This window comes from Gavialis gangeticus, unplaced genomic scaffold, assembly GCF_001723915.1.
Source record: "Gavialis gangeticus isolate Ggan-Ray unplaced genomic scaffold, GavGan_comp1, whole genome shotgun sequence".
Lineage (NCBI taxonomy): Eukaryota > Metazoa > Chordata > Crocodylia > Gavialidae > Gavialis > Gavialis gangeticus.
The window spans coordinates 60,558,901-60,568,997 of NW_017729029.1; the positions used below are offsets into that span (position 1 = coordinate 60,558,901).

At 41.0% G+C, this 10,097-nt stretch overlaps 1 protein-coding gene across 1 annotated transcript in view; it reads left to right on the forward strand.

Moving 5' to 3' along the window:
* Window positions 1-8,865, forward strand: part of RBM46 (RNA binding motif protein 46) — a 35,678-nt gene extending 26,813 nt beyond the window's left edge. Inside the window, exon 5 of the mRNA XM_019521682.1 lies at window positions 7,552-8,865. Within this exon, the coding sequence (XP_019377227.1) occupies window positions 7,552-7,562 (11 nt within the window). The 3' untranslated portion in view covers window positions 7,563-8,865. The remainder of the gene's footprint in view (window positions 1-7,551) is intronic.
* Window positions 8,866-10,097: the final 1,232 nt, after the last annotated feature.

Here is a 10,097-nt window from a genome sequence, read left to right on the forward strand (position 1 = left end):
CCCCCCCCCCCCCAATCCTTTGTCTTCTGGCCCTTTGCCCCCATAGACTTACCTAGAGGGAACTGCAGGAGCTGCTCTCTACCACTGCTTGGTTGCCATATGCATGTGCAGGAACACATGCATTTGGCCCCCCCGCCTCCGATTACCCTCCCCTATTCCTCCCAGTCCCTTGCAGGCGGGAACTCTGACAACCTGCAAGAGGGTTTCCCTCTTTTTTCTCCTTTAAAAGAGAAAATCCAATGTTTTCCGTAGCGAATGGAAAAGCCAGATCCCTGTTTATTGCAACCCCATCTACTGATATTGCAACCTCATTTGAGGCTGCAGCCCATAGTTTGGGAACCGCTGCTGTATACGTGTCTGGTCTCATCTCAGAAAAGGTGTGGTAGAATTAGGTAAGGTACAGAGAATGGCAACCAAGTTGATCAGGGTATGGAGCAATTGTCATAACAGAGACTTAAAAAGGCTAGGGCTCTTCAGTTCGGAATGGAGAAGGCTGAGGGAGGATATGAGGACGTCTTTAAAATCATGAAGGGCATGGACAAAATGAGTAAGGAATGGTTATTTGCCCAGTGCCAGAATATTAGGAATTAGCAGGAGACAGGTTTAAAACTAACAATAGAAAGTACTTTTTAATGAAGCATGCAGTTAACTTGTTCCATCATCCTTGTATCAAAGGACTGCCACCACTGTTGAGTTACCTTGTGAACCTCATTGCCACAGGAGATTGTAGACGCAGATAGTGTAGCCAGGCTCAAAAAGGGACGAAATAAATTCATGGATGACAGATCTGTTATGAGCTATTAAACAGAACGGTCAGGACTATATCCTTTAGTGTCTCTAAGCCATTGATGGTGGATGCCATGGAGGGTAATGAACAGGGGATAGATTACTTTAGATATACCCTATTTGTATGCTCTCTCTCTGTAAACAGTCAGGGAGCGGCCTAGTGTATGGCACAGGCCCTGCAGGCTGCACATTGCACAGGTGGGTGCTCCTCCACCGCAATGCACTGTGCATGTGGGCTTGTGCCCCTCTTCCCCCCTGCACCTCATGTATAGGGGGGCAGGCATTGTGACACAGTGCCCCACCTTACCTTCAACTCCCTGCTTGCTCCCCTGGGACTGCATCACCCAGGGGCTCTGGTCTTCTGGCTTCCCTGGCACCCCAGGCTGTGGCTGAGTCAGGCAGCAAAAACAGGGAGGTGAGGGAATGCCCTAAGTCCCTGGCTGCTACTGCAGTCAAAACGGCAGTGGCAGCAGCAACTGCATGGGAGTCCATAGGCTGCATGTTAACCCCTTGTGGGCTACCATTTGGACAGTTCTGCTCTGAAGTCCTGTCACTAGGACACAAGCCTATTTGTTATGTATTAACTTAGTGAGCCTATGCACACCAGTAAACTATAAGCCCTCTTCTTTTGTTAGAGGTAGATCTCTAAGTGTGTAACAACAACTTTCTTGGGATAACAAAAGAGAAAGTGGACTGGAGTGAAGGTCATGGGTTAATAACAAGGATTCTGAAGGGGAATACTGAGGAGAGAGCACTGGTTCCACCTTGAACATATCCAGTGAGCCTGTGGATGCTGCCCATTGAAACTCTGGATACTTTTGTAGAGGAGTGCTGAAAACAGCTTCATAGTCACCTGGGTTCCCCCAAGCCAGGGCTTCCTTCCTGGTTTGGTAGATGGTGAGTTTGGCCAGAGCCAGGAAGAGGTTAACCTGGAGATCCTGAGATTGGGTGGGGCCACAGATTAGGAGCTTGTTAAAGGTGTGGAGAGAAGTGCAGCCGGGACCTCCAGAGGAGACAATATAGGGACTGCAGCTTGGCTCACTCAAGGGAAATGTTCATCAGGGTCTCCCTCCATTGACAAAAAGGGCAGATGTTGGGGAGTATCGCTGAACCACACCAGATACATTGGTGTCTTGTGTGATTAGGGTAGAATGCAGGCTGGTTCACGCAGGATTATGGCCTTTGCTGCTGTTGGATGCTTAGCTAGATGGGTCATTGGTCTGACTTCCTGTGTTTTTATTTGAATTGGTTTTAGTCCCATATCTCAACTATAATTTAATCTTGAGGACAGCAGAGAGAGGAATCATTGTTGCTATTGAGTTAGAAATGTAAGAGTGGAAACTGGCGTTGAATCCTGCTTTCAGCCTTCACTGAGTATTTTGCTTTCCAAATTCAGATGCTGACCGAGTTGCCTTTTCCTTGAGCATGGGTAGGGCCCCTCCATTTTTCTTTTTAAAGGATCTATTGTAAGAGCTTCTGTGACCAAGGTGCACGAAACTCAGTTGACCTTGTCCAGTAAGGGTGGCAGACTGTGTTTGTTTTTCTATCACAGGCAATTCATCACATCTAGACACACATGTTTTGAATGTTGCCAAGATTGATTTTTCAGTAGATCTAAACTGTTCACCCCATTTTTATGATATGATACAATATGATATGGAGGAACCTTAGAAAAGGACAGATATGTATAATGCAATTCATATCCTTAAAGTCAGTTGAGTACGACTTTAAGGGACTTTAAGAAGCCAACCTTATGCTGTTTGGGTTCTGTAGAAAACACAGGAAATATGCTAGTAAAAAATTCTGTGGTGCCCTCGAAAGTCATGCCTTTCTGGAGAGTATGGTTGCATAAAACAACCCCAGCGTTGTGTCTCTTTGAGGTGGTTGAAGAAAGACAGATTTTGAAAGAATCATTGAATTTATGGTTCTTTGCAAGTGTCATTCACAAAGAAACGCTCTGATTATAGCAGATCCTACAGATGTGGTAATTAATTCATATTTCTGTGAAAAATAGTATTAGAAGTAAACTAATTGGACCAACGTATTGGGTTTGAAGTAACCCATTTTACAAGCAGTGAGGAGGGACCCCATGTTCCTGCAACCTTAAATACATATTTGTAGCATTTAATATTCTTTATATTGTACAACTTGTATGATTTTTTTCCTGAATAAACATCATTATAATGCATTTGGTTACTTGCATACACCCAGGAGAAGCTATTGTCTATGTGCTGATATATTAAAAATGCATCTATGCTTTCCTTGCTTCAATTTTGTAGTAATTTTTCAATTGCAGCATTTGCGCATAGGTAGTTGGTGAGCTTTGTCTTCATTAACAAAAAAAAGCCTATCCACAGATTTTGCATAGGATGTGTTGTATAATTTTAAGTGACAGTGCTAATCTGTTTTGGGCAGAAGTGTCTTTTACTATCTCTGTAATAGCATGGTGAAGCTTTGAACTGGTTACATACTATTGACACTACTGTAATACAGTTTTTCTAAAAAATAGTAATTGCCTTACTTTTTCATGCAGAATCTGGGCCTCAGATTTTTTACTTTAGCCATGATTTTCCTGATTTTTGTCATTTTACTAAAATAAAAAATGTAGTGTTTTGTATAATAAGTAGGGGTGTACCAATACATCGGTCCATATTGTATTGGCATCGATAAAAGGAAAATTGATGTTATCGGCTATTGGCTTATTGTGGCTGATGCGGTTGATAATGTTGTCAATAAATACTGCATGCATTTGGTCAAGAATCCAGCCCAGCAGCTTGGAGAGCAGCGTCTGGCTGGTAAGTCTGGGGAGTAAGGTGTGGGGGAGGGAAGGGGCCTGGCAGGAAAAACAAGACCTCTGTTGTGAAGAAGGGAATGGGGCTGGGGCTGGGGCTGGGGCTGAGGCAGAGGCAGAGGCAGGGACAGGCACTGCTCAGCTGGGGTGCGGCACGTTGCAGAACAGAGCTGTATGCAGCTTATCCGCGGGGGGGAGTGATGGAGAGCAGGGGCTGCTCCTGTCGCTGCACACCCCCCCAGGGGAGGCATGGGGGTCATGTGCCCCCTGGGTTTGTGTGCGGGGCAAGAGTGGGCTGCCTGCTGCAGGCTTGGGGCCAAGGGATGTTCTGGCCACTTTCTGGTGGAGGGGCTGGGGTGGGCGGAGGTGGGGCAGGCGGCAGCAGCCCTGGGAGGGGGGCTCCGGAGAATTTTGGGGTGGCTATAGCCTCTCCTGTAGCTCCCCCCAGCACTGCCACCTCCTGCCCCACCCTGCCAACCCCAAGCACAGCCCCGGTCCAGCCCTGCCACCAGTAAGAGACTGCCACTATCCCTGTCCCCAAACCCACAGCAGGCAGCCCACCCTTGCCTCATGCATAGATCCAGGGCTCCCTATATCTCCCCCAGGGGTGTGCACTGTGGAGAGAGCCACCCACCTTCCTGTGCCTCCCAGATGAGCCGCCTGTGGCTCCCCTGCCCCAGCCCTACTTTTTTACTCACCATGGAGGCCTTGAATTGCCTCCCCCCCACTGCCTTTTCCCCCCACAGACTTAGCAGCTGGATGGTGCTCTCCAAGCTGCCAGGCTGCATATTGGCAATTAGATTGGTATCATCCAATATGGCTGATTAATAATCGGCCATTGGTATCAGCCCAAAAAGTCTTTATCTTTGCACTCCTAATAATTAGTACTCTTAACCTTTAAAACTGAACCATTAACAAATCCTAGAAGATTCTGTATAACTAAACATTTAGCAGTTTTTTTATACACTGTGGTCACACTTTTATGTGTATACTTTTATATGCATGTCTCCTATCTCTTTCTAGAAATATTTGCCTTCAGTAATTTTGAATTGCTACAGGTAGCATCACAGACTGTATTTATTCTTTTATCTATATATCATTACACCTCTAGTAATCAAGGAGTAAATCCAAGTAATTAGTTGATACACATGTTTGTTTCATACTTTTCTTTGCATTTGAAATATGAAATACCATACTTAAAGAAAATTCCGGTGGAAAATAAGTTATTTTTAATGAGGCTGACTTTATGTTCACTAGGAGGATTAAGCTTCTTAATTTTCATTAGTTTGATATGGTTTCATCCCTTCTGGTTTTTCTGGTGCAGCCACTGTGTGAGGACACAAGCTTTGATATTTTTGTACCTCTTTACTTGCCTCCTTCTAGAGTTTTGCCACAATTTGAATCTTTAAAAATGTAGAAGAGTCCCCTTAGGGATATACTCACCCTTTGTAAGTGGTAACCATCATATTTCTCTGGGAAGAAGGCTTCGCATTTGAAATCGTGTCTGGTTTCATCTCAGCTATACAGTTGGTCCAATAAAAGATAAATCCTTACCTCTTACATAATTCTGGGAACATCATGGCTACATCATCACTCTAACACTGTCATTTCCAGGTAGTAATTTTTTTACTGTATGAGGATTTGATAATCTCATAATTGAAAGATCTTTATGTGCCCAACAATCTCTGTCTTTCATTGGTTATCACAAACTTAATAATCCTACATCATTGATATTTTGGTGAAGGATTCGTGAATGATATAAGCAAGGTGAGTTTGCCTTCTTTCAGTATTTTATGGAGTACTTATAAAATGCATGTCGTTATTTTGTTTAGTGGAGACTTATTTGAATTTTATGTCCCAGCGTTCCCCAAATCTTATTCTGATAACTAACTGAAATTAGAGTCACTAGGCAAGTATTTAAACCGTTCGTAGTTCAAACTAAGAATTTTCCAGTAGTTTAAATAAATTGAAAATCTCGTGGAAGCAGTAACACGTTGTTCAGTCATAACAGGACATTTCTGTTCAAATATGGTGTAAGATGTGAAGAGCAAAGTACTGTACAGGAAATGCAGATATTATTGCACAGCTTAATTTCTTGAAGGTTATTGTGTTTTTTTGCTTTTTATGATGCAATAGTAATGTGGCTAGCAGACCTCTACCTGTGCGATCCTTCTGAAAATTGGAACTCTTTTTTTTTTTTGGATTAATCTCTCTATTAACCCTATTTTTCTTACAGAATCATGGAGCATTTTTAGTAATAATACCTAAGGTCCAAATATTAATATTTTTTTACATTTGGAGTGGTGTTTGGCTTCACAAATAACCCATTTGATTTCAGTGGAACTGTTACCTACTCATGAATAAGGATGTCAAATCAGGCTTGTGATGTATTTTTCATGGCAAGTGTGAAAGTTTACACCACATATATCAAGAAATCAAAATCCTGTTCACTTCATGTCAGAATATATATGTAGAATTCTTAAAACATATTTCTCTTTCGTTCTCTTACTTCTGTCTATACTGAGAGGATGATATATCTTTTATGAAAGTAGTGGAGACAGAAAGAAACTGAAACTTCAGGAAACTTCCCTACGTAGAATGCACTGGAAATCTTGTATATTCAGTTATTTTCTGTCTTCACAGGAGACAGTGATATTACACTTTTGCCATTTCTTTTTGTTTCAAGAAAAGTATTGTCCATCTTGCTTGCTAGTGTCCTCCAGCAGGGCTTATTTTCCTCCAGCAATGTAACCAGGAGTTGGTTATATTGTTTAATTTTTGTATAATCATATTACTCTTAATGAGCTACCACAGAAATGAACCTTATAGCCATTGTAGAGAACTAGAAATCCATATATTGTTTTGACTGCTTAATGAGCATTGAGAGCAAATTTTGTTGTCATTGTCAATATTGTAGAAGTGAGATTTCGATTTCCCTATGGGTAGTGTTCCGCATTTTCAATCTTTACCAATTTTCATTGATAAATTCCCTGGTTATTTTTGAAGTGGTTCAGTTTTCCACTCATGCCAGTTAACAGGGATTTGAACTGAAAAATGGGTGGTGCTGGTAAGCTAAAAGTTCCACTCTGCTGGTTACCTGAGTCACAGGTTTCCGGCTGGACGTGGAGGGGGGAGGGTGGGCAGTGGCTGCATGCAGAGTCGGGGGCAAGGGTTGGCGGGGGCTGGGGGAGGGTGGCTGGAGCCTCTGCCCTGGGGGCACAGGACTCCCAGCTCTGACCCCAGGCGGGGCAGAGCACACCACAAGAATTGCTCCTGGGGCAGGTGGGTCCAAACTGCATCCCAGCAGCTCCATCTTCAGCCCTGCCCCAGGTGCTGGGAACTGGCATTGGGGGAGAGGCAGGTGGAGGAGCCTGGCCTCACTCCCTGCAGCCGGCGCTGCACCCAGCTGTTCTGCATGGTCCCGTGGGGCTGGAGCCGCTGCCTGGGGGTGTGCAGCTCCTGGCTCTAACCCCAGGCGGGGTGGGAGGTGCCGGGGTTGAGGCCCCCCCCACTCGGCTGTGTGCCACTTCCCCTTCCCCCAAACGCCAGGGCATCCCTCCATCAGGCTGCTGCAGCAGGTGGAGGGGCACAAATGCAACCAGGGAAGAAAGGTTTAGAGTAAGGCAATATATATATGTACAAATAAGGTAATGAAAATATTGATGGTTAGAAAAGGCTGGCAACCAGATATCAGACTTTTTTAGTTAGTCTGTGCAAAAGAACGTGATGATTTTGAATCAGGTTTTGAGCTGAGAACTTTGTAGGCCCAAAGGTTGTCTGAATAGGGCGCAGTGAAGGATCTAGACCTTTCTAAACTCATAATTTATTGATGTATATGTTTTTTCTACTTTCCGTCATAAATATTACTTTTGGAAAAATTACATTTGGGAAGATCTTTTAGGATCATTGCTGGAAAAGTAAATGTTCTAATAATTACCATTTTTTAATTTCTTCTATTTTTTTTTCTTAAATAGGTCCTTTCTGATGTTCCTTGAGCATACTCTACTGCTGTTCTTGTTCCTGTTGGCTAAACATTTATTTTCATTGACTTCATTACATTAATACTTGCAAAAAAACAGAGGTACATCATTTACAGTATTACGAGGCTACAGCAGTGTAAACATCAGTTTCACCTTAAACTGCCTTATTATTTGCAGTTCCTTAAGGGGACGGAAAATGTCCCATGCTTGTTGGAAGCCAGAAGGTTGTCTTTATTTTTATTTTTCCTACAGCCAGTGGTGCACCCTATCTCGTTTGAGCCATTTTAAAAGCATAGTTGAGTGTTTGGAAAACCCAGAATTTATTACTATAAAAAGAAAAAAATAACACTGTTGTACAGGGGAATTATTAAAAAATAAAATATCAATGTTTGTTGGTTAATGATTTGGCACAGTATATGTATTATAAACAGTTGTCTTTAAAGATTAGTAAAATACATTGTTAAAATGTATATATTATAGTTACTGTTCAACTAATATAAAATAGTTTTTGTTTTGAAGAGGTATTTGTTGAAAATGTATTACAGGTAATACTTTAAACTGGTAAGTGAACTAAGAGTCAATAAAAGATAAGATTTTCAGTAGTATTCAGATAAAACATTAGTAAAACTATACACTTAGAACACCTACCTCCCACATTTCTATAATACTGAGGAGAGAATTGTTTCCCTTGCAAACAATAATTGTTAGTCAAAATGAAAATGCACTTCTACTACTCTTTATTCAAGAGATAAAATTATTACATTTCTATGCCAAATATAATTTGAAAAAATTAGTATGTTAGCAAGATAAACCACAGTTTTGTTTTTGAAAAGTTAGCAAAGTACAGATCAAATTTTTCACTCGAAAGGTATTTCCAGTAAAAGGTCTTGTGCTGGTGCAATGTTGTATTAATGGGAGGCAGGCATTTTAATAGTTTTATGTCACATGCCACTAAAACAGGTTTTTTAAAATGATTAATGATCAGCACAGTGCTGGCTGAATTGTGGTATCATAATGTGTGCACTTAAATAAAGTAGAAAGTGTTTTTTGTGTTTCAGTCCATTGTGTCTCACTGAATTAAATCTCCTTTGGTAAACATACATACACTGTAACAGTTCATATTTTTATTAACTGACTACAATATTCCTCACAGCTCAGTAAATAGCATTTCCCCTGTTAGTGTCACACAGTCTTCCAGGACAGTCAGTGTTCATCCATACACATCAAGGCCTTATTCTTATCTAAACTATCCCATTACCAACTGTGCTGCTTGCTTATGGCAGCCATGTTGAACAAGAACTATATATCTTTAATCAGGCCTCATTCTTCTGAAGAAATAACTTTTAATAGTAAAAGTTTAATTTTAAAAATGCAGTTTTAATATTTAATTGGATCTACACAATTGATTTTGATGAGAAAAATTGTATTTCATCCTATGTAGTGAACTTTTTCATGTTGCGTGGTAAAGTGCTTACATTTGCTGAATTTGTCAAAAGATAAAGTTCAGCAAAAGTTTGTGTTTTTTCTTGCCATGATTAAATGGATTGATCTTTTTTCTCAATATGGCACATCTAATCTGTTCACATTTCCTGGTCAAAGTATGGGCCAGTTACTTTGCTTTATATCTTAATTACTTGGCTTTATATTTTAATCTGTGCCAACATTGATTGGAATCTTGCTACCAAGGATCACTTTTTGTATTGGAGACTAGAAATATTATTTAACTGTGAAGAAACATTATGTAGCTAGAAAATGATGTAGAGGGAAGATTTTAAGAAACTTATTTTATTTAACTCCAAAAAAATTACAGTTTACTATTGTGGTCCTTTGCATATTTTAGTTGAATGCTGGTTTTAGGAATAAGAGTAAATTATCTTTCATTTGTGATGTTAATTTAGTTATAGTTAAAATTGTTAAACTCTACTTGTTTTATGTTAGCTGTATAGTAATTCTGTTTGAAATAAATGTTGTGATGTTTTTTAATGTTAAAATCATGGGTTGTTTAATTTCTGTGCTTGAATTCAAACATTTTGACATTAAATTTATGCTGTTTATGAAAGTGTTTGTTTGGTGTCCATGTGTTATTTTTAGAATATGCAACATTATTGATAATTTTATTTTCAGAGTGGGGATTGGATTTTGAGCCTCATTTTGTTCTAGTTGAGGTGGTGGCAAAACCTGTATTGATTTCAGGGAAGGGAAGATATGACGCTGAAGACCCAGTTCAACAAAACAGCGTGCTTTTCTGAGTAAGAATGGGCTTAAGCAAATATTTCAGTGCTTTAGTCAATTGAGACTAAAATTATGTTTTTACAGAAAGACATAAATAGACTAGCTCAGTCTGGTTCGGTGTGCTGGATGCGTGGCACAGGGCCAATCCATGCAGCTCCCCAGGGACATTGCTGTGGGCACAGAGCTGCCACACTGCCTCAATGCATGGGGCAGGTGCCACTTGCCGATATGTGGATATCAGTGGCTTGATCAACAGTGGTGGCTACTTTTGCTCTGCCTCCCACTGCTTGCTCCCCCCGTGCGCCCCC